This window comes from Dendrobates tinctorius, unplaced genomic scaffold (assembly GCF_039654945.1).
Source record: "Dendrobates tinctorius isolate UK_male_01 unplaced genomic scaffold, ASM3965494v1 ptg000233l, whole genome shotgun sequence".
NCBI classification, from domain to species: Eukaryota; Metazoa; Chordata; class Amphibia; order Anura; family Dendrobatidae; genus Dendrobates; species Dendrobates tinctorius.
In genome coordinates, this window is record NW_027361900.1 from 3,780,553 (window position 1) to 3,806,395 (window position 25,843).

At 42.8% G+C, this 25,843-nt stretch overlaps 1 protein-coding gene and 1 pseudogene across 1 annotated transcript; both read right to left on the bottom strand.

Annotated features, from left to right (window-relative positions):
- Positions 1-980: 980 nt before the first annotated feature.
- Positions 981-20,515, bottom strand: LOC141060273 (uncharacterized; annotated as a pseudogene).
- Positions 20,516-20,756: 241 nt separating this feature from the next.
- LOC141060212 (uncharacterized) lies at positions 20,757-22,322 on the bottom strand. The gene has a single exon (XM_073556453.1). It carries the CDS (start codon positions 22,059-22,061, stop codon positions 20,757-20,759), a length of 1,305 nt encoding a protein of 434 aa, XP_073412554.1. The 5' UTR covers positions 22,062-22,322.
- Positions 22,323-25,843: the final 3,521 nt, after the last annotated feature.

Sequence of the window (25,843 nt, forward strand, 5' to 3'; positions counted from 1 at the left end):
CCATTCAGTCCATACAAGGTAAAAAGCCAGTTGATGCGAGGATCACAACCTGGCTTCTCCAAACGTATCCATGGTTCAGCGATGGTCAATGGAGCAGATCTGTATTCTTCCAACCGATGCTGAAAACCCCTAGGTTGTTTCTTATAGAATGATAGATCTGCATCCCTCGTGATGTAAAAAGCATACGAAGTATATAGTTTGAAGTCTGGGATCTGCCTATATGTGGCTAGTTTTCTGACTGTTTCGGATAACATGATACATGATTTTAGTTTTTTTTTTTCGTTTAGTCTCGCTTGAATATAGGTCAACATTAAAGTCTCCTGATGAGTCGCCTTTGGTGAGGACGATGAAGCCCATAGAAATGAGAGGCTTGGAGAGTGAGTGTGTAAATGTCACCTCTCCCTATATACTGAGATGTGGGGTATATGTTTTTTTTTCTATTAGCCACCTTCTGACTAACCTTCAGGGGGTGAATTATGGGAATAGTTTTACATTTGGAATTAATAAAGTTTAGTTTTATCATTTTGTCAGCAAACATGAGGAATGACAAGAGACAACCCATTTAAGATTCAATTGTGGTTAAAACTATTCCAACATTATGAACATAAAAAAGGCTTCTCCCCTATGTGACGTCTCTGATGTTTATTAACAGTTGATTTCAAAGTAAAATATTTCCCACATTAAGAAAATGAAAAAGGCTTCTTGTCTGTGTGACTGCTCTGATGTCTAAGAAGAAGAGCTTTCCGGTTAAAATATTTCCCACATTCTGAACAGGAGAAAGGTTTCTCCCCTGTGTAAGTTCTCTGGTGAGGTGGCTCAGTGGTTGGCACTGCAGCCTTGCAGTGCTGTAGTCCTGGGTTCAACTCCCACCAAGGACAACATCTGTAAGGAGTTTGAATGTTCTCCCCATGTTTGCGTGGGTTTCCTCCCACATTCCAAAGACATACTGATAGGGAATTTACATTGTGAACCCCATGTGTGCAAACTGTAAAGGGCTGCGGAATATGTCAGCGCTATACAAAAAAGAAAGATTATTATTAGTAAGATTCCATTTCTGGTTAAAACATTTCCCACATTATGAACAGGAAAAATGGCTTCTCTCATGTGATCAATATTTATTTTCCATTTAACATGAAAAAAGTTTCTCCCCTGTGTGAGTTCTCTGGTGCCTAACACAATCTGATTTAGTGCAAAAACATTTCCCACATTCAGAACATGAAATAGGCTTCTCTCCTGTGTGAATTCTCTGGTGTCTAGCAAAATATGATTTATGTGCAAAACATTTCCCACATTCTGAACAGGAAAAAGCCTTCTCCCCTGTGTGAGTTCTAAGGTGAGTAACTGATTGTGATTTCCAGTTAAAACATTTCCCACATTCTGAACATGGATAAGGCTTCTCCCCTGTGTGAGTTCTATGGTGATTAACCAAATATAATTTCAGTGTAAAACATTTCCCACGTTCTGAACAGGAAAAAGGCTTCTCCCCTGTGTGACTTCTATGGTGATTAACCAAATCTGATTTCTGGTTAAAACATTTCCCACATTCTGAACAGGAAAAAGGCTTCTCCTCCCCTTTCTGAGTTCTATGGTGATTAACCAAATCTGATTTCAGTGTAAAACATTTCCCACATTCTGAACAGGAAAAAGGCTTCTCCCATGTGTGAGTTCTAAGGTGAGTAACTGATTGTGATTTCCAGTTAAAACATTTCCCACATTCTGAACATGAATAAGGCTTCTCCCCAGTGTGAGTTCCATGGTGCTTAACCAAATATGATTTCAGTGTAAAACATTTCCCACATTCTGAACAGGAAAAAGGCTTCTCCCCTGTTTGAGTTCTATGGTGATTAACCAAATTTGATTTCTGGCTAAAACATTTCCCACATTCTGAACAGGAAAAAGGCTTCTCCTCCCCTTTGTGAGTTCTATGGTGATTAACCAAATCTGAGTTCTCGTTAAAACATTTCCACATTCTGAACAGGAAAAAGGCTTCTCCCCTTTGTGAGTTCTATGGTGATTAACCAAATCTGATTTCTCGTTAAAACATTTCCCACATTCTGAACAGGAAAAAAGTTTCTCCCCTGTGTGAGTTCTTTGGTGTGCAAGAAAACGTGATTTCCACATAAAATATTTTTCACATACTGAACATGAAAATGACTTCTTTGCCTTAGGAGCAGTTTGTTTTCATAGGATCAGATGACAGATCTTTGCTGTGAATGGATGATGATATATCTGGAGTAATAGTAATCACTTCAGTTGTATCTTGTAGGATCTCAAGATCATCAGATTTCAAAATTGAAGATGTCAGCTGTCCCTCTGATCTCCTGGTACAGTCATCTGCTAAGATAAAGAAAAACAAATATTTTTTAATAAAATATCCTTGAATTTTATAATTTTGAACATTTCTCTTTAAACTGTCCATAAAAATGGCAAGCTATGTAAAAAAACTTTAATTATTTACCAAGACAATGCCAGTTCATAGTCTAATAGAAAACCTTGTTGGATGAACCAGTAGTGTGTGGTGTTCAACTGTTTGTTCATTCTGCCTCCCAAATATCAAATATAAAGAAACCAATCAATGTTATGTAGGCGAAAATAATACCAATTCTCATCTCACAAAAAACAAGTCCCCACTCAGGTCCATCATCTGTCAATGGAAAAACAGAGGTTCCTACACTATTAGTGGCTCAAAGGCTGCTGAAAAGCAACAGAGTTTTTATAACCCAATCCAGCAAAATCCGCTCTCACTTCGGAGTCTTGCAGTGTGCGCAAACAACATTTAGGATCCCTGTATTTAGTAATATTACAGTGAGAAGAATCCACTTAATTTGCGGTGTGTGTCTCCTGGAGCACAATCTGGGCACTATGTGCTGGGTAATAAAATGGCAAATGTGTAATTTTCACTTTCCAACATCCACTGCGTGTTAATTTCTGGAAAGAGACTCTGAGGAGTCAAATTATTCACTCCTCCTACACACATGGTTAAAGTTGTTGGTACCCCTCGTTTAATGACAGGAAAGCCCACAATGGTCACAGAAATAACTTGAATCTGACAAAAGTAATAATAAATCAAAAAAATCTATGAAAATTAACAAATGAAAGTCAGACATTGCTTTTCAACCATGATTCTACAGAATTTAAAAAAGTAAAACTCATGAAATAGGCCTGGACAGAAATGATGGTTCCTTAACTAAAATATTTTGTTGCACAACCTTTTGAGGCAATTTCTGCAATCAAATGATTTCTGTAACTGTCTATGAGACTTCTGCACCTCTCGACAGGTATTTTGGCCCACTCCTCAAGAGCAACTGCTCCAGTTGTCTCGTGTTTGAAGGTTGCCTTTTCCAGATGACATGTTTCAGCTCTTTCCAAAGTGGTCATTAGGATTTAGGTCAGGGCTCATAGAGGCCACTTCAGAATAGTCCAATATTTTCCTCTTAACCATTCTTGCGTGTTTTTAGCTGTGTATTGTGTCATTATCCTTTTGCAAGACCCATGTCCTGCGACTGAGACCAAGCTTTCTGACATTGGGCAGCACATTTCTCTCTAGAGTCCCTTGATAGTTTTGAGATTTCATTGTACCCTGCACAGATTCTAGACACCCTGTGCCCAAAGCAGCATGGAAGCATGGTTGAAAAGCAATGTCTGACTTCCATTTGTTCATTTTAATAGATTTTTTATTTATTATTACTTTTGTCAGATTAAAGTCATTTCTGTGACCATAGTGGGTTTTTCTGTCATTAAACGAGGGGTACCAACAATTTTAACCATGTGTATAGATTATAACCTTCAGTGAATTAATTTATAAAATGGAATCACTTTATGGGGATTTCGACTATTCTGGTTTCCTGTCATTTAGTTATATTAGGGCTTCTGCATATGGTGTGTCCAATCTCATCTGGGATCTGTTCCTGCTGTCCAGCTGGAGTAATCTGCTCCCTACTTCAGCCAATTGGAAAGTACCACACCCTACTAAAGCGCAAAGCACATGGCCGGAATCTGCCAGATACAGCGTTGTTCTTCTCTGGTTCAGTCCTCTGGGCTCAGTTTGCGGATTGTGTATTTGCTTCCTGCTGTGACTGTGGCCCATTTACTGACTACTCTTGTGTCTTCTGATTCTGTATTCTATCCTTCTGGTTCTGACCCAGCTACCTGACTATTCTTCTTGCCATCTAACACCACAGAATAGCAGGTAACACCATGGTCCAAGCCTAGGGGTCCCTGTGTAAGTCCAGATCCATGTAACAGTGTTAAAGGGTGATGAGCAAGGCAATCCTTGGGATAAGGAAAGCAGATAAGATAGAGCCAAGCATGTTCAAGGTGGACATATTTTGAGCTGCCAGGTGACGCAATACATTGTGTCTAGCGATGAGCGAGTATACTCGTTGCTTGGGTGTCCTCTGTTATGATTGAGTCACCGTAGGAGGCAGACACAAAAATAGAAGCTACGTCCAGAAAACCAGAGAAGTTGGCAACTATCAGATTGCAGACCCCTGAACCTATCAACACAACTAGCAGTAGCCGTGGGGGGTTCCTACGATGTCCTAGACCACTCGATCACAGCCGGAGAGATAAATAGCCTAAAGACAGAAAAGGAAATCTAAACTGCCCCAGAGCAGACCCCAAAGTAAAAGGCAGCCCCCAACATATAATGACGGTGAAGCAAGATGAAAAAACACTCACACAGATAGAAAGATAGGCTGAGCAAACGATGGGGCCCAAGCTAACTAAACAGAACAGGAAAGGAAGGTTGCTGTCTGCAATCTGCCAAAACCCTATCAAAGACATAAGCCAACAAGCTGATATGGAAAAAGACCCTGAAGCAGCTAGGCTTCAAAAACTAAATCAGCACTCAGGTATTTTCAGAAGACAGAGCTAAAGGAATTCAGCACACCCCAGCAGGGAATGGCAGAAATCCAGAAAAACAAAGCAAAACAAAGTCAAAGCACAAATGCAAAAAGCCGAGCAGAAAACTTAGCTTTAGAAGAGCAGGAATTCAGACTGGTCTCCAAAGATCCCACAGAGAAATCACCCGCAGGGCAGAAGGGCGTCGGCAGCCTTATATCCAGTCAGTAACTCCACTCAGCCAGTCATCATCATCAGACTCAGGTGTTTGATAATCAGGCTCACTACCTTTCTTTACCAGAAGAGTTCCTCGGGCCTCAGTAGTGAAGGGGAAAATGAACTCACAACAGTACCTCCCCCTTGAGGAGGGGTCACCGAACCCTCAACCACGCCACCAGGGCGATCAGGGTGAGCCCGATGAAAGGCACGCACCAATCTTTTGGCATGAATATCAGAGGCAGAGACCCAGGAATTATCCTCCTGACCATAACCCTTCCACTTAACCAAATACTGGAGTCTCTGTCTAGCCAGACGGGAATCCAGTACTTTCTCTACCTCATATTCCATGTTACCTTCAACCAATACAGGGTCTGGAGGTGCCACCCCCAGAACAACAGGTTCAACAAACCTCTTCAACAAAGATTTATGGAACACATTATGGATTTTAAATGTGACAGGAAGAGCCAAACGAAAAGAGACCGGATTAATAATCTCCAAAATCTTGTAAGGTCCAATAAATCTAGGTTTAAACTTAGGAGAAGCCACCTTCATAGCAATATTTTTTGATGATAACCACACCATATCACCAAACTTAAACTGGGGACCAATGGTCCTATGTCGGTTGGAAAACCACTGGGCCTTTTCCTGGGAGAGAGATAACTTATCCACCACTTGGTCCCAGATCTGGTGCATTCTCTCCACCACAGTGTCAACACCTGGGCAGGCAGAGGGCTCCACCTGCCCTGAAGAAAATCGAGGATGAAACCCAAAGTTACAAAAATAAGGTGACATCAAAGTGGCAGAACTAGCTCTATTATTTAAAGCAAATTCGGCCAAGGGCAAAAATGAAACCCAATCATCCTGATCAGCAGAAATAAAACATCTCAAATATGACTCCAAGGTCTGGTTTGTTCTCTCTGTCTGCCCATTGGTCTGAGGGTGAAAAGCAGAGGAGAAGGACAACTGAATTCCCATCTTGGAACAGAAAGTTCTCCAAAATCTAGACACAAACTGGACTCCTCTGTCAGATACAATGTTCTCAGGAATCCCGTGCAAGCGAACCACCTGTTGTAAAAACAGGGGCACCAACTCAGAGGAAGACGGCAACTTAGGGAGTGGTACAAGATGAACCATCTTAAAGAACCTATCACAAATCACCCAAATAACAGTCATCCTTTGAGAGACATGCATATCAGAGATGAAATCCATTGAAATATGGGTCCATGGCCTCTTGGGGACAGGCAAAGGCATCAACAACCCACTAGAGCGAGAACACGATTTAGACCGGGAGCACGTCCCACAGGACTGCACAAAATTCCTGACATCACGAGACAAGGAGGGCCACCAAAAAGACCGACTCACCAGATCTCTAGTACCAAAAATACCTGGATGACCAGCCAAAGCAGAGCAATGAACTTCAGACATCACTCTCTTCTTCCACTGGTCAGGAACACACAACTTTCCACTGGGACAACGCTCAGGTTTGTCCTCCTGGAACTCTTCCAGAGCACGTCTCAAATCGGGCGAGATGGCAGAAAGAACTACCCCTTCGCCTAAGATGGTAGCAGGCTTGGTCACCACAGGAGAATCAGCAAAGAAGCTCCTAGAGAGGGCGTCTGCCTTGACATTCTTAGTTCCAGGAAGAAAAGAAACCACAAAATCAAAACGTGTAAAAAACAAGGCCCACCTAGCCTGTCTAGGGTTCAAGCGCTTAGCCGACTCTAGGTAAATCAAATTCTTGTGGTCAGTGAGGACCACGACTTGATGCTTAGCTCCCTCCAACCAATGTCTCCACTCCTCAAATGCCCATTTCATGGCCAACAGTTCCCGATTCCCCACATCATAGTTACGTTCAGATGGAGAGAACTTTCGGGAAAAGAAAGCACAGGGAATCATTTTAGATGTTACAGGATCCTTTTGGGACAAAACAGCTCCTGCACATATCTCAGAAGCATCCACCTCTACCTGGAACGGAAGTGAGAAATCAGGTTGCCGCAAAATCGGGGCGGAGATGAATCTTCGCTTCAGCTCCTGAAAGGAAGAAACAGCCTCCTGAGACCAATTTAACACATCAGCACCCTTCTTAGTCAAATCAGTCAATGGCTTGGCAATACTAGAAAATTTTGCTATAAATTTCCGATAAAAATTAGCAAAACCCAAAAACTTCTGGAGGGCCTTCAAAGAAGTGGGCTGAACCCAATCGTAAATGGCCTGTACCTTGGACGGGTCCATTTCAATAGTTGACGGGAACAAAATAAATCCCAAAAAAGAAATCCTCTGTACTCCAAAAAGGCATTTAGATCCTTTGACATACAGGGAATTCTCCCTCAAGATCCGGAACACAGTCCGAATATGTTCCACATGAGAATCCCAATCCTTGGAGAAGATCAAAATATCATCCAGATAGATAATCAAAAATTTATCGACAAAATCTCGGAAAATATCGTTCATGAAGCACTGGAAGACAGAAGGGGCATTAGTGAGCCCAAAAGGCATCACCAGGTACTCAAAATGTCCCTCCGGAGTATTAAACGCCGTCTTCCATTCAGCCCCATGCTTAATGCGAATAAGATTATATGCCCCCCTGAGGTCAAGCTTGGTAAACCAGCAAGCACCTTTAACTCTGGAGAATAGATCAGAAATCAGGGGTAACGGATACTAATATTTAACAGTAATTTTGTTGAGGGCACGATAATCAATAAAAGGTCTTAATGATCCATCCTTTTTGGCTACAAAAAAAAACCCGGCACCTAAGGGTGATGAGGATGGTCTAATATGACCCTTCTCCAACGCCTCCTTAATATAGGATCGCATAGCCTTGTGCTCGGGTACAGATAAATTGAAGAGCCGACCCTTGGGAAATTTACACCCCGGGCTCAGTTCAATTGCACAGTCATAACTCCTATGAGGAGGCAGAGACGCAGACTCATTCTCACTAAATACATCATAAAAGTCTGCCAAATAATCAGGAACATCATGCGACTGAGGAGAGGTGGAAAACACCGGAGCCTCACTAAAGGCACACCGACAACCCCAACTCACCACAGACACAGATTTCCAATCCAAGACTGGATTATGAATTTGTAACCAGGGAAACCCCAGAACAATAGTATCATGCAGATTATGCAACACCAAAAATCTGCAATTTTCTTGATGGTCTGGGGTGACCCGCATTACCACCTGGGTCCAAAACTGAGGTTTATTTTTAGCCAAAGGAGTAGCATCAATCCCCCTCAAAGGGATAGGCGTCTGCAGAGGTGTCATTGGAAATCCACAACGTTTAGCAAAATCCAAGTCCATTAGGTTTAGGGCTGCTCCCGAATCCACAAAAGTCTTGGCGGAAAATGTGGACAGGGAGCAGATCAGAGTAATAGCCAGAAGAAACTTAGGTTGAACACCACCAACAGAAAACGTGTGTCCAAAGCATTTCTCTCGTTTAGGACAGACAGAAATAATATGCGAGGCATCTCCACAGAAAAAACACAACTTATTACGCCTTCTGAACTCCTGACGCTGCTCTCTGGAAAAAACTCTATCACATTGCATAGGTTCAGACATTTGTTCAACAGGTGGCAACACCTCTCGTGCAGCTTTGCGTTCGCGCAAACACCAATCAACCTGAATGGCTAATGACATAGAATCGTCAAGACCAGAGGGAACAGGAAATCCCACCATAGTATCTTTTACGGCTTCTGACAACCCCTTCCGAAAGAGAGCAGCCAAGGCATTATCATTCCAGGTAGTAAGTACTGCCCACTTTCAGAATTTTTGACAGTACAATTCTGCAGAATCACGTCCCTGGTTCAATGCCAGCAGGGTCTTTTCAGCCTGATCAATGGCATTAGGTTCATCATACAACAACCCCAAGGCCTGAAAAAATGCGTTCACATTAGTCAGAATAGGATCATCTGGTTTCAAAGAAAACGCCCAATCCTGGGGATCGCCACGCAGCAAAGAGATGACAATTTTAACCTGCTGCGCGGAGCTCCCTGACGAGTTAGGCTTCAAGGCAAAAAATAATTTACAATTATTTCTGAAATTCAAAAATTTAGACCGATCCCCAAAAAATACATCAGGTGTAGGAATCTTTGGTTCAGCAGCATGTGAATGAGCAAGGTAGGCGGAAATTCCCCGCACTTCCGCAGCGAACTGCTCCACACGATCAGACAATTGCTTTATCTCCATTGAGAGAAAAAAAAATTCCCCCTACGGCCTCAGAGATATAGAGGAAAAAATATACACCCTTTTTTTTTTTTTTAACAATTCTTTCCTGCTATTGAGTACTCTAGGATCTGCGGTATGGCGGGTGATTCTGCTATGATTGAGTCACCGTAGGAGGCAGACACAAAAATAGAAGCTACGTCCAGAAAACCAGAGAAGTTGGCAACTATCAGATTGCAGACCCCTGAACCTATCAACACAACTAGCAGTAGCCATGGGGGGTTCCTACGATGCCCTAGACCCCTCAATCACAGCCGGAGAGATAAATAGCCTAAAGACAGAAAAGGAAATCTAAACTGCCCCAGAGCAGACCCCAAAGTAAAAGGCAGCCCCCAACATATAATGACGGTGAAGCAAGATGAAAAAACACTCACACAGATAGAATGATAGGCTGAGCAAACGATGGGGCCCAAGCTAACTAAACAGAACAGGAAAGGAAGGTTGCTGTCTGCAATCTGCCAAAACCCTATCAAAGACATAAGCCAACAAGCTGATATGGAAAAAGACCCTGAAGCAGCTAGGCTTCAAAAACTAAATCAGCACTCAGGTATTTTCAGAAGACAGAGCTAAAGGAATTCAGCACACCCCAGCAGGGAATGGCAGAAATCCAGAAAAACAAAGCAAAACAAAGTCAAAGCACAAATGCAAAAAGCCGAGCAGAAAACTTAGCTTTAGAAGAGCAGGAATTCAGACTGGTCTCCAAGGATCCCACAGAGAAATCACCCGCAGGGCAGAAGGGTGTCAGCAGCCTTATATCCAGTCAGTAATTCCACTCAGCCAGTCATCATCATCAGACTCAGGTGTTTGATAATCAGGCTCACTACCTTTCTTTACCAGAAGAGGGAGTTCCTCGGGCCTCAGTAGTGAAGGGGAAAATGAACTCACAACAGTCCTCCGAGTATTTTGGCGTGCTCGGAGATTTATTTTTTGTCATCTCAGCTGCATGATTTGTGACTTATAGACAGGCTGAATACATGTGGGAATTCTAAACTAACGAAAATCTCCGAGCATGCCAAAATACTCGGAGGACACCCGAGCATGCTCAGGAAAACCCAAGCAACGAGTATACTCGCTCATTAATAATTGTCTCTGCGAATTATTCCAGCTAGATCTGCATTCCAATAGTTAAATGGCGCTCCTTCCCTTCTGAACACTGCCATGTGCCCAGACAGTAGTGTACAACCGTATATAGGGTATAGTGTGAAGCTGGAAAATAATTTGTAAGATCCATTTGTTTTCTATTATCCTTTGTGAATAATTTACCACCACATAAAGTGTACGGAGCAGAGTCGCATATGTACGAGGTGTACGGCGCGGAGCCATGTGTGTACGAGGTGTATGGAGCAGAGCCGCACGTGTACGAGGTGTACTGAGCAGAGCCGCACATGAGGTGTGCGGAGTGGAGCCATATGTGCATGGAGCGGAGCCGCGTGAATTCAGGGTGTACGGAGGGGAGCCGCATGTGTAGGAGGTGTATGGAGTGGAGCCGTGTTTGTACGAGGTGTACGGAATGGAGCCCTGTGTGTACAAAGTGTACAGAGCTGAGCTGTGTGTTTATGGAGCAGAGCCGCGTGTGTACGAGGTGTATGGAGCAGAACCGCGTGTGTACGAAGTATATGGAGCAAAGACGCATGTGTACAAGGTTTACGGCGTGAAGCCATATGAGTAGAAGGTTTACAGAGCGTGGCCGCGTGTGTACAAGGTGTACGGAGCAGAGCTGCATGTGTACGAGGTTTACCGAGTGGAGCCGTGTGTGCAAGGTGTATGCAGCGGAACCGTGTGTGTACGAGGTATACAAAGCAGAACTGTGTGTATGAGGTGTCCCGGATCCAGTGGGACAGTCGCGATTTTGATAGTCGGCCCCGGCCGGGAGCTTACTTTTCCCCGTGGACACAGGAGTACACGGCGGAGCCCCAAAGAGAACTTTAAAATTCACACGTGACATTCCACCGGAAACGATGTGCTAGAAGCTGACTGGAAATGAGGTAATTTCGGGAGGAGACTGTGACGGAACCATGGAGGCACTTCAGGGAATGCTTCAGATCCACCACCATGTCCCCCTCCGATAGCATGGACAGCGGGATCACCTTGGACTCAGGGAAACCGGCCATGTGAGTGGATCATGATATGTCCTGCATCGGGAGGCTCAGGTGGGCATTACAATGGGAGCCAGGCTGCTATAGTATCTTTATAGAATCTTTCTTTCTCTGTTTCTTTCTTTCTCTTTAATCTTTCTTTCTTTCTCTGTTCTTTCTTTCCCCTCTTCCTTTCTCTCTCTCTGTTCTTTCTTTCCCCTTTTTTTTTCTCTCTAATCTTTCTCTCTGTTCTTTCTTTCTTTTCTTTCTTTCTTTCTTTCTCTCTGTTCTTTCTTTCCCCTCTTCCTTTCTCTCTCTCTGTTCTTTCTTTTGCTATGTTCTTTCTCTCTCTGTTCTTTCTTTCCCCTCTTTCTCTCTCTCTAATCTTTCTTTCACTCTCTGTTCTTCCTTTCTCTCTCTCTGTTCTTTCCTATCTTTCTCTTTCTGTTCTTTCTTTCTCTCTGTTCTTTCTCTCTCTGTTCTCTTTCTTTTTCTTTCTCTCTGTTCTTTCTGTACCATCTTTCTTTCTTTCCCATCTCTCTCTGTTCTTTCTTTCTTTCCCCTCTTTCTTTCTCTGTTCTTTATTTCTTTCCTCTCTCTCCATTTTCTTTTCTCTCTCTCTGGTCTTTCTTGTCCTCAGTACCAGCTACTGTGCCCTCAGTACCAGTCTGTGTGATCAGCAGTGCCAAATGGGTGTGTTTTGGGCATGGACATGGGTGTGGCTAGTTGTGAAATGGGTGTGGTTGGGGCGTGGCCTAAAATTTGCTGCAAGCCTTTGTCCCTCTTTCCCGTCTTCAAAAGTTGGGAGGTATGGTATAAGAGCAGGCCTCAAGGGGATCCTTGCCTAGTTTGGGTATGACTTTAATTTGTTTCTTTAGATCTTTCTGGTATGACCCTCGTTAAGTGAATGGTGTTGTAATAATTTGTTAGCAGAGGGGAGATATGCTCCCTGAGGGCCCTATAAAACTCCCCACTAAATCCGTCTGGACCTGGTGCTTTCCCATTTTGAAGATGACTTATGGTTTGTTTCACCTCTCTTGTTTTTCTGCATTAATTACATCTTGTTCTTGTGTTAGCTCTGAAAGAGTGACTTGTTGGAGGAATTCTTTTGGTAAATTAGTATGGGAGGGTTTATATAATTCTTTGTAAAAGTTTTGTAGTGTTTCATTGATTTTTCTGGGGTCGGAGGTTACAGTTCCCTGGCCATCTCTTAATCTATCAATTGGATTCACCTGCAGACGCCCTTTTGCCAGCAATTTTCACGCTTTTTTCCTTTCATGAACTGGGGGTGTTTGGTTGCCTCTAGTTCATCATGAGATTTATTAGATCCCACTTTCTAGTTCCGGTTTGGAACTTGCAGCTCTCTGGCACCCCCCTTAACCACAGTTCAGTCAGAGAACTACACCTAGGATAAGTAGTTGCCAGAAGGGCCGCCTTGCTGTGCACTGGCTATTGGGTACCCTGCAGTGAGGGTGCTATAACTATTCCCAGTCTCAGGCAGGAAATCCACTTATGAATCTCCGTCCATCACTGCCAGAGTCTCCCCAAAGCCCAGAACACTTTGCTGCCACCAGCTCCTGATTTTATGGTTAATAATGGGTCAGGAGCCAACCAATCAGTAGCACTGACTTAGTCGGAGGTAGTGGCAATAATTTATTAGATAAAGGAAAACAAAGCTAGTAAATATTATAGCTTTTACTCCAAAAAGAAATAGGCAGTGTTTACAAAAGAATAAAGATATTACAAATGAGACAATTACAATATATACAGACAATTATAAAACAAAAGGGATTAAAGTGAAAACTTACATATTTCAGTTACTGACAAGCCATGTGGAGTGTGGGAGGGGAGACGTCCCAATGCATCAGGTCAGGTTGCACAGCCTCTGACAGCTGACTTCCCAGGCAAAGACCCTGTCCTAAGTGAGCTTCAATATATTTATGCCCTCTGTCCATGACATCTCTGAGGTAGCGGAGCTATGGAATGTACTCCCCTTTTCCAAAGTTACTAAGAACTTACTAAAATCTCATAACCGTCATAACTTGGGCTGCTAGGCTCGTAGGATGACAGCAAGACTATCAGTTTTCCGAGTATGAGATTGGCGTTAATTTGAGCCCAAACATGAAGTAGTTGTATGACCCGGATCAGGAGAAATCCATTTCTTGGATTCTGCTGATCCCGGGGCATAGAAAACTCACTGGTGTGTAGTTCTACTGATGCACATTCCAAAAATGTAACTTTCACCACTATATCACTTAATCGGTGCCATTATATTTTAAGTTGAATGACACTGTCCAGAGACAAAGAAACAAGTGCTTCCGGGTAAACCGGATTTAGCTGGTCATAGAGCTATTCTTTGTGTGGCTGGCACACACTAGGGTCTCGCGTTACAGCTGTATACAGGGGAGAGTGAGGGAGGAGGAATTCTAGCAGGGAGAAAGAGGGGCTTGCAGACATGTGCCTGCAGGGCTTTGTGTGTGTCCTCTATGCAAACCTAATGGGGGCAGGGAAGCGTCTGTGTGCTGAGCTGGGATGTCATTTACAAAACCAAGAAGATGTAGCAGAGCTATGTGTGCGTGGCTAGCACAATAAAGAAAAAATAGATCATATTTCCTCAGTTCCCATATCTCAGCAATTCAACCTCCTGCCTAGAGTGGAACAGATGCTCCCTACTATCAATACACGCTTCAAACTCTTGTTTGGCCAGCTTCCATTGTCCCCAGTTTTGAGTTGTAGGGCTCTGCAAGAACTCTGTATACAGATTTCTAAGCTTTACACTAAAATCTGAGTATTTTTCCGCTATTCTTTTTCTTTAGTGAGGCCACAAACATCATAATTTTGCCTCTTAGCACCCTTTTTGCCATATTTGATCCTTGTTATCCCACTGAAATTCTTCCCTCCAGCCCCGTAATTAATTTGTCATTAAATCCCTCATCTTTTGTAAGTTAAGCTGGAAATTTAAATATGTAATGTGTTCCTTTTATCTGGTTATCCACCAATTCCATATCCTCCGGAGCATGGTCAGATATGACCAGGTCATGGATCTCCATTGACTTCATTCTCTTTAATAGTCTCTCCGAGATCAACAGATAGTCTATCCTTGACCAGGATTGGTGGGCTTGAGAGAAGTAGGTAAACTCTCTATCCTCTGGATGTAACCAACACCAAACATCTCTCAATCCAGTTTGTTCAAGGAAGGAGGGGAGAACAGTCTCTCTATTTGGAGGGATCAGACTCTGGCTTTTTCTGTCCTCCTCCTCATTGTGAACAGTATTCATGTCTTCCCCAGGAATTATCAAAGGGGAGTTGTCCAAGACAATTTTCCTCTCCAGGTAATTAAAGAAGACTTTGAACCATTAGGACCATATACATTGTAGATTGAATAGATTTCTCCTCCATGCTCTATGGTCATAGAATCATAGAGTTGGAAGGGACCTCCTGGGCCATCTGGTCCAACCCCCTGCTCAAAGCAGGGGGTTGGACCCAAACCCATCTCCCCTGATCATCACACTCCTGGGACAGCAGATTAAATGCAAAATTACGATGGAATAGTATCACTTCCCCTGCGTGTCTACCTTGAGCTGCCGAGCCCACTACTTTCCCCACCCACAACTTGCTGAGCCTAAAAAAATCCCCACTAGCGTTTATACGATGCAGCGCTTGGCGCCACTAAGCCCCGCCCCTTCTGGTATCGCCGCCTACTATCGCACATGCACGCATGCGATCGGCGCACCCTATCTTTAGCATAGGGTGCGCAGATCGTGTGCTGGCCGTGCGCTAGTAGGATTTCAGCATGCGCTGCGCACTCTTGAAAGTGTGCCGAGCACGCCAAAATGCAACATGGTGCGTTCGGCGCACACCGGCGCACCTTCAAAAGTGCGCAGCGCACGCTAAAATCCTACTAGCGCACGGTCAGCGCACGATCTGCACACCCTATGCTAAAGATAGGGTACGCCGATCGCATGCGTGCATGTGCGATAGTAGGTGGCGATACCGGATGGGGCGGACAGGGAGCCAGCAGGGTGCGGGGCTTAGCGGCGCCGAGCGCTGCATCATGTAAACGCTAGTGTGAAACTAGCCTTAGATGGGTTTCTTGAAGCAATACAATATCTGGTGAGATATTCAGATGCCTCAGTATACCACTAATAGCGTTGTGGACTTTGCTTTTTTCTGAGGAAGTAAGAACCACCAAAAATAAGGGGGTCTGAATACTTTCTGTACCCACTGCATAAATAGAGGGAAGTCTCCACAGGTTAATAGAATCTATGGTATATATGTACATCAAACACATGAGATCACTTATACACAGACACACTGTTCACTATAATTATAATATATACAGTATATTGTATATAATTATAGTGAACAGTGTGTCTGTGTATAAGTGATCTCATGTGTTTGATGTACATATATATACGGTGGATTCTATTAACCTGTGGAGACTTTCCTCTATTTATGCAGTGGGTACAGAAAGTATTCAGACCCCTTTAAATTTTTCACTCTTTCTTTCATTGCAGCTATTTGGTAAATTCAAAAAAGTGCATTTTTTCTCATTAATGTTCACGCTGCACCCCATCTTGATTGAAAAAAACAGAAATGTAGAAATTTTTGCAAATTTATTAGCCCCTTAACCTCCAAGGGTGTTTTGCACGTTCATGACCGGGCCAATTTTATACAATTCTGACCACTGTCCATTTATGAGGTAATAACTCTGGAACGCTTCCATGGATCCCCGTGATTCTGACATTGTTTTCTCGTGACATATTGTACTTCATGTTAGTGGTAAAATTTATTTAATATAACTTGCGTTTATTTGTGAAAAAAACGGAAATTTGGCCAAAATTTTGAAAATTTCGCAATTTTCCAACTTTGAATTTTCATGCCCTTAAACCACAGCGATACGGCACACAAAATACTTAATAAGTAAAATTTCCCATATGTTTACTTTACATCAGCACAATTTTGGAACCAAAATTTTTTTAGGAAGTTATAAGGGTTAAAAGTTGACCAGTGATTTCTCATTTTTACAACACTATTTTTTTTTAGGGACAACATCACATTTGAAGTCACTTTGAGGGGTCTATATGATAGAAAATACCCAAAAGTGACACCATTCTAAAAAACTGCACCCCTCAAGGTGCTCAAAACCACATTCAAGAAGTTTATTAACCCTTCAGGTGCTTCACAGGAATTTTTTGAATGTTTTTTGAAAAATGAACATTTAACTTTTTTTTACAAAAAAATTAATTCAGGTCCAATTTTTTTATTTTACCAAGGGTAACAGGAGAAATTAGACCCCAAAAGTTATTGTACAATTTGTCCTGAGTACGCTGATACCCCATATGTGGGGGGAGCCACTATTTCGGTGCATGGCAGAGCACAGAAGGGAAGGAGCGCAATTTGACTGTTTCAACGCAAAATAGGCTGAAATTGAGATCGGACGCCATGTTGCATTTGGAGAGCCCCTGATGTACCTAAACAGTGGAAACCCCCCACAAGTGACCCAATTTTGGAAACTAGACCCCCAAGGAACTTATCTAGATGTGTGGAGAGAACTTTGAATTTCCAAGTGCTTCAGAAGTTTACAGCCGTAAAATTAAAAAATCATATTTTTTCCACAAAAATGATCTTTTCACCCCCCAATTTTTATATTAACAGGACCCCAAAAGTTATTGTGCAATTTGTCCTGAGTACGCTGATACCCCATATGTGGGGGCAAACCACTGTTTGGGGCGCATGGCAGAGCTCGGAAGGTAAGGAGTGCCGTTTGACTTTTTCAACACAGAATTGGCTGGACGCCATGTCGCACTTGGAGAGCCCCTGATGTGCCTGAACAGTGAACCCCCACAAATAAAACCATTTTGAAAACTAGACCCCCCATGGAACTTATCTAGATGTGTGGTGAGTACTTTGAACCCCCAAAAGCTTCACAGAAGTTTATAACGTACAGCCGTAAAATTAAAAAATCATATTTTTCAACAAAAATGTGCAAATTGCCTCTTCAGAGAAAAAGAGGACTTGAACTCTATAGCGCCACCTGTTGGTAGTAGCAATCCTGCAAGTCACAATCAAAACGAGTCTTGTAATATGACTTAGGATAAAATGATCTTTTCACCCCCAATTTTTATTTTCCCAAGGGTAACAAGACCCCAAAATTTATTGTGCTATTGTCCTGAGTACGCTGATGTCACGATCCCGCCGCTGACACCATTAAGTCACGGACAGAGGGATGCGATGCACTGCCAACACACGATCACAGGCACAGTGGGGCTTATCTTAGTTATCCCACCGCTGTCACCATGTGATAAAAAAACAGCAAGCTAGGCTTGCCCTAACAATTTATCACATGGGGGTTATTTTGGTTGTCCCAACACTGCCCACAATACTTCACAAAACTTTTCAGTTCCACTTTGGAACTCGCAGCTCTCTGGCGCCCCTTACCCTCAGGTCAGCAAGGGAACTACACCTGGGATAATTTGTCACTGGCCGGCTGCTTCAATGAGGTCTGGCCACCCAGCATGCTGCAGTGAGGGAATTATAAAATGCTCTGGCCGCAGTCACCCAATAGCTTATAAAACCCCTTCCGTCACTCTCAGCTGTACCCAGGGCCCAGATCACACCTTGCTGCCACCAGCTCCAAAGCTTCTCTGATTAAGTTATAAACTTAATAGAGGGGTTTGAAGCCAACCCAATTCAGTAGCAAATAACTTAAAGGCACGTGTTCGTTTTTAGAGCATGAAGACAGACTAATAAAGTTATCATTTATTCCCCAAAAGGGGGCAGTGATTACACAGATAAAAAAAGTTATAAATTTGAGACATTAGGTATGTATAATACAAATATAAATGGGATTAACATTGGGATCAACACTTACAGTTGCTTAATGGTCTTTAGGCTAACCATGTGGGGAGAGGCATAGCCACAAATCTCCCTGCATCTGGGGTCCTTTCAGCACGGGCTCTGCAGTTCGAATGCCTGATTTTTGGGAGGGAATACCTTATAGCTTTGAATTTGTGACATCATAAAAGAGGCGGTCTAGGGATGTTCTAGCTATAACTTTTATTTTTTTGCTAATGACACTGTATGGCAGCTCATTTTTTGCAGGACAAGATGACGTTTTCAGCGTTTATTTATATCCATCTTTTTGATCGCATGTTATTCCACTTTTTGCTTGGCGGTATGATGATAAAGCATTCTTAGCCTTGTTTTTTTAATGGGTTCAATAAAGGGGTTAATTAGTGGGAGTTTTATAGAGCGGGTCGTTACGGACGTGGCGATACTAAATATGTGTACTTTTTTTATTTACATAAAGAAATGAATTTATTGAGGAATATTTTTTTCTTTATTTAGGAATTTTTAAAAAATTATTTTTACACATGTTAATTTTTTTTTTTACTTTTTCACTTTTTCCCAGGGTATAACATTACTATATAGTGTCAGAGTGTACGAGGCTTCTGACAAGCCACCTCCCTGCAGGACCCCGCGGCCATCTTGGACCCAGGGACCTGTAGGGAGGAGGCCCAAGGAACAATGTGATCACATTGCATTGGTCTGAGGGTCTCATGGAAGCACGCAAGGAACCCCTTCCCTGCGCGATGCTTCCCTATGTCACAGGAACACTGCGATCATGTTTGATCGCAGTGTGCCAGGGGTTAATATGACAGGAGCAGTCCATGACTGCTCCTGGCACATAGTGCCAGTTGTGATAATCAGTTGACACTCGGCTGCGATCAACCGCATTTTCTCTGTGAACGTGGCTGATCGCGTATGATGTACTATTCTGTCCATGGGAATGATCATTTCCGGTGACTAACTCTTGAAGCTCGCCAAGATTGTGCAAAGCAGTCATCGAAGCAAAAGATGACTACTTTGAAGAACCTAGAATATAAGACATATTTTCAGTTGTTTCACACTTTTTTGTTAATTATATAATTCCACATGTGTTAATTCAAAGTTTCGATGCCTTCAGAGTGAATCCACAATTTTCATAGTCATGAAAATAAAGAAAACTCTTTGAATGAGGTGTGTCCAAACTTGGTCTGTACTGTACATCACCTCACTCTATACATTGAACTTTGGGGTACATGTTTTTTCTATTAGTCACCTATTGATTAACCTTAAGGGGGTGAATTATGGGTATAGTTTTATATTTGGAACTAATAAAGTTTAGTTTTATCCTTTTAGCAGCAAACATGAGGAATGACAAGAGACAACCCATTTAAGAAGATTCTATTTTGGTTAAAACTATTCCAACATTATGAACATAAAAGACTTCTCCCCTATGTGACATCTCTGATGTTTATTAACAGTTGATTTCCAAGTAAAATATTTCCCACATTAAGAAAATGAAAATGGCTTCTCCTCTGTGTGACTGCTCTGATGTCTAACGAGAATTGCTTTCCGGTTAAAACATTTCCCACATTCTGAACAGGTAAAAAGGCTTCTCCCCTGTGTGCGTTCTTTGATGGCAATCAAGATCTATTTTCCATTTAAAACATTTCCTACATTCTGAACATGGATATGGCTTCTCTGCTGTGTGAATTCTCTCATGTGTATCAAGACTTGAATTCTGAGTAAAACATTTCCCACATTCTGAACATGAAAAAAGCTTCTCTCCTATGTGAGTTCTCTGGTGATCAACCAAATTTGACTTCTGGTTAAAACATTTCCCACAATCTGAACAGGAAAAAGGCTTCTCCCCCGTGTGAGTTCTATGCTGAGTAACAAAATGTGATTTATCTGCAAAACATTTCCCACATTCTAAACATGAAAAAGGCTTCTCTCCTGTGAGTTCTTTGGTGCTTAACAAGATCCCCTTTCTGGTTAACACATTTCCCACATTCTGAAGAGGAAAAAGGCTTCTCCCCTGTGTGAGTTCTATGGTGATTAACCAAATCTGATTTCTGGTTAAAACATTTCCCACATTCTGAAGAGGAAAAAGGCTTCTCCCCTGTGTGAGTTGTATGGTAAGTAACAAAATGTGATTTATCTGCAAAACATTTCCCACAGTCTGAATAGGAAAAAGGCTTCTCCCCTGTGTGCATTCTCTGGTAACAAAATAAGATTTCTTGTTAAAAAATTTCCCACAATCTATGATGTTTATTAACAGTTGATTTCCAAGTAAAATATTTCCCACATTAAGAAAATGAAAATGGCTTCTCGTCTGTGTGATGTCTCTGATGTCTAACAAGAATCGCTTTCCGGTTAAAACATTTCCCACATTCTGAACAGGAAAAAAGGCTTCTCTCCTGTGTGCGATCTTTGATGGCGATCAAGATCTATTTTCCATTTAAAACATTTCCCACATTCTGAACATGAATATGGCTTCTCTGCTGTGTGAATTCTCTTATGTGTAACAAGACTTGAAATCTGAGTAAAACATTTCCCACATTCTGAACATCAAAAAGGTTTTTCTCCTGTGTGAGTTCTTTGGTGCTTAGCAAGAACCCCTTTCTTGTTAAAACATTTCCCACATTCTGAACAGGAAAAAGGCTTCTCCCCTGTGTGAGTTCTATGGTGAGTAACAAAATGTGATTTATCTGCAAAACATTTCCCACATTCTGAACAGGAAAAAGGCTTCTCCCCTGTGTGAATTCTCTGGTGTTTAACTAAATTTGATTTCCGGTTAAAACATTTCCCACAATCTGAACAGGAAAAAGGCTTCTCCCCTGTGTGAGTTCTCTGGTGTTTAACAAAATATGATTTCTGCTTAAAACATTTCCCACAATCTGAACAGGAAAAAGGCTTCTCCCCAGTGTGAATTCTATGGTGATCAACCAAATCTGATTTCTGGTTAAAACATTTCCCACATTCTGAACAGGAAAAAGGCTTCTCCCCTGTGTGAGTTCTCTGGTGTTTAACAAAATGTGATTTCTGGTTAAAACATTTCCCACAATATGAACAGGAAAAAGGCTTCTCCCCTGTGTGAGTTCTCTGGTGTCTAACCAAACTTGATTTCTGGTTAAAACATTTCCCACATTCTGAACAGGAAAAAGGCTTCTCCCCTGTGTGAGTTCTCTGGTGTTTAACAAAATATGATTTCTGCTTAAAACATTTCCCACAATCTGAACAGGAAAAAGGCTTCTCCCCTGTGTGAGTTCTCTGGTGTTTAACCAAATTTGATTTCTGGTTAAAACATTTCCCACATTCTGAACAGGAAAAAGGCTTCTCCCCTGTGTGAGTTCTATGATGATTAACCAAATCTGATTTCTGGTTAAAACATTTCCCACATTCTGAACAGGAAAAAGGCTTCTCCCCTGTGTGAGTTCTATGGTGAGTGGCAAAATGTAATTTATCTGCAAAACATCTCCCACATTCTGAACAGGAAAAAGGCTTCTCCCCTGTGTGCATTCTCTGGTGTGTAACAAAATGAGATTTGTTGTTAAAAGATTTCCCGCAATCTGAACAAGAAAATGAATTTTTTGCTTTAGGAGCAGTTTGTTTTTTAATGCCTCTTTTGTGACTTTGAGTTTCCTTAGTAGTCAGTAATGAATCAGAAGATGGGACCTGTTTCATAGGATCAGATGACAGATCTTTGCTGTGAATGGATGATGGTATATCTGGAGTAATAGCAATCACTTCAGTTGTATCTTGTAGGATCTCAAGATCATCAGATTTAAAAATTAAAGATGTCAGCTGTTCTTTTGAACTCCTGTTACAGTCATCTGCCAAGACAAAGAACAATTTTCTTTCATGAAATATCATTGAGTTTTATATTTTTGAACATTTCTACTTAAAGAAGTTGCCCACTACTGTAATTTTTTTTCATAAATCTTGTTATTATGTGCCACTAAAAACATCCACTGTGTTTATTTTAGCAATATTACCTTTTATGATGCTCTAGCAGCACAATTTCAGTGCTGGCTCCAGGTCTCATGGGCTTAATCGACAACTTCCTTTCTCCCAACTTACTGTGCTCTAATACTACAAGTTCCATGATGCATTGCACTGGCCTGTAAGCCAGCACCTAGCACACCCACTCCAAAACACACCCAAACCCCTCCCTCCTCTATCTTCAATCTGAAGCATCTTATTGTAAGGGTCTGTGCACACGTTGTGGATTCTACTGTAGATCCGCAGTGGATTTGGCCCTGCGGATCCGCAGCAGATTCTCCTGCATTGTACAGTACCATTATAGTCAATGTAAAACAAAAACCGCTGTGCACATGGTGCAGAAAATCCGCAGCATAAACGCTGAGGGTTCATTTCTGCAGCATGTCAATTCTTTGTGCGGATTCCGCAGCGTTTTACACCTGCTCCATTATAAGAATCCGCAGGTGAAAGCCGCACAAAATCCACTATAAATCCGCAGGTGAAACGCCGGTCATTTTACCTGCGGATATAACAAAATCCACACAGAAAAATCCGCAGCACAATCCGCCACGTGTTCACATAAAACACATTGCAAGCATCATGAGCGCACACACACAGGAGCGCGCACAGACACTGACGTTCTTAATAATAAGTCCCCGTGTACACACCGTTATAGTGCTGAGAGCTATAAGGCTGTGTGCACACCGGGCGGATTCCAGGGCGGATTATTCCACACAGAATCCGCAGCTCTTGGCAGATAATGCAGGTGCGTTATTGATGCGCTTTTCATGTGTTTTTTCATGTTTTTCACATACAGATTGCTATGAGTTTTTGTAAGCCAAATAAAGGTATGTTATTTAACAAAAAATGATTTGTGATGTCATTTCTGTCCGACCTCCTCTTTTACATTTGTCCAACCCACACTCCATTACACACACAGATAGAGAGATATGGGATAGATAGATAAATAAATAGATACAGATATGGGATAGATAGATATGGGATAGATAGATCCATATATCTATCTATCCATATATCTATCTATACTATCTATAGATATATCCATAGATATTTCCAGATATTTCTATAGATATTTCCATATCCATGTTTATTAATGAACAATGTTTCATTTTAAAAAATAAAAGAAAATGGCGTGGGCTACCACGCAATTTTCTGTGCCAGAGGGTGAAAGCCGACGGCCAGGGGACAATATTTGTAGTCTGGGAAGGGGATAATACCCATGGCCTTTTCCCAGGCTATGAATATCAGCCGGCAGCTGTCTTCATAGCCTTTACTGGCTATTAAAATAGGAGACCCCCCAAAAAATGACATGGGGTCCCACACAATTTTATAGCCAGAAAGGCTACGCAGACAGCTGCGGGCTGATATTCATAGCATAGGAAAGGGCCATAGATATTGGACCCCCCTGGCTACAAATACCAGCCCGCAGTCGCCCCAGAAATGGCGCATCTATAAGATGCGCCAATTCTGGCACTTAGCCCCTCTCTTCCCACTCCCATGTAACGGTGGGATATGGGGTAATAAGGGGTTAATGTCAGCTTGCTATTGGAAAATGGCCCGGTTAATAATGGAGAGGCGTCAATAAGACACCTATCCATTATTAACCTTATAGTAATAAAGGGTTAAAAAAACACACACACATAAGAATAAAGTATTTTAATGAAATAAAACACAACATGGAATTCATATTTTTTTTGCACGCCCAGATCCAAGCGATGCCCTTGGTCTCCTGTAATAAAAAGTAATGAAATAAACAAGCAAACCGTATACTCCCTGTCCGACACAGTCCAATTAATAACAAGTGTCCCACGACGATCTCCCCTACAGAACAGTGACATCAGGTGAGTGGGCCTCCCAGTGATGAACTGACAGGAGGCAATGGCTCCTGCAGTGCATCACTGAGGTTACATGAGTTCAGGCTCTCACTTTACAGCAATGCTGCATGAGAATTAGGATTATGGTTAGGGTTACGGGACCTCTTTCCCGGCGGCGGAGGGATACACAGCGGAGGATTACCTCTGCCTGTCATTTCATTGCTGGGGCCCCTGGAGAGCGGTCGTATCAGCTGATGCGACTGCTCTATATGGGAGATAGTCTTTGGACCCTCGTTATTACCTGGACTACAGCGGAAAGGTGAGTATAGGTTGCTTTATTATTTTATTTTTATTACAGGAGATCGATGGCTTCATGTAATTAGGTGATTGTACTCTGTTATGTGTTAAATGTTATATGTATGTTCTATATGTTGTATGTTCTGTATGTGTTTTTTTTTACATTCAACACATTAGCCGGAAGATGGGACTACTACTGTCTCATCACTGGCTAATGTGTCACTCACTGACAGTGTAGCAGGCATAACTCGATGGGACTTGTAGTCCCATCGGACAATGCCTGCCTGCATAAACACACATGCACACACACTCACACACACCCGCACAGCCCCGGCACCACCCGCACAGCACGCAGACCCCCCCGCACAGCCCTGGCAAAACCGCACAGCCTGCCCACCCACCCGCACAGCCGGCATAAAGCCCGCAGACCCTCACAAGGCCGGTCCACCCCCTGCACAGCCAGCAGACAGCCCGCAGACCCCCACATGGCCCGTCCACCCCCCGCACAGCTGGCAGACAGCCCGTAGACCCCCACATGGCCCGTCCACCCCCCGCACAGCTGGCACACAGCCCGTAGACCCCACACGGCCTGCCCACCCCCCGCACAGCTGGCAGACAGCCCGCAGACCCAAACACGGCCCGTCCACCCCCCACATAGCCAGCAGACAGCCTGCAGACCCTGACACGGCTCACCCACTCCCCCGCACAGCAGCCCGCAGAGCCCCGTGCAGCCTGTCCACCCACTGCATAGCCGACAGACAGCCTGTCCACCCCCTACACAGCCCTGTCCACCCCCTGCACAGTCCCGTCACTCTTGATGGGTGAGAAGACAGATGCTGCAGAGTGACGGGGCTGTGACGTGTGGTGCAGCACCGCCCACACACTGCTGTGACTCTTGATGAGTGACAGCAGTGTGTTGACGCTGGGTCACGCCTGCTGATGATGTCACATCAATTTCCAGAGTCAGGAAATTGACATGACATCAGCGGATGTTAGCGGCGGCTGCAGTCTGGGGGTCATGTGACCCGGAATCAGCTACCTGCATAACGCCGCTCACAGGCAGAATTGGCAACGCAAGGTAATTACAAAAATCATTAGGAGCCCCGGGGGATACAATGGGGGGTTACTAAAAAGTAAACTGTCCATAAAAATGGCAAGCTATGCAAAAAACTTTAATTATTTACCAAGACAATGACAGTTCACAGTCTAATAGAAAACCTTGTTGGATGAGCCAGTAGTGTGCGGTGTTCAACTGTTTGTTCATTCTGCCTCCCAAATATCAAATAAAAAAACAGATAAGGCAGGTTACAGTTAATGCTATAGTTAGGGTTAGTGTTGGGGCTAAAGTTAGGGTAACTGTTAGGCTAAACTTAGGGTTAGGGTTTCTTCTAAAGTTAGGGGTAGGGTAAAGAATTAGGTTTTACTCAATTGTCTGCCCAATAATTTGGTCACGTCAGTCACGTCGCAGTTTTGTATTTTTGAAAAAAAAATGAAAACTTATAAAATGGCCCTTCAGTTTTATAGTGGAGGAGGCTTATGCAC

Coding starts and splice junctions, on each gene's coding strand:
- LOC141060212 (XM_073556453.1), bottom strand. CDS start 22,061: ATGATATTTCATGAAAGAAAATTGTTCTTTGTCTTGGCAGATGACTGT.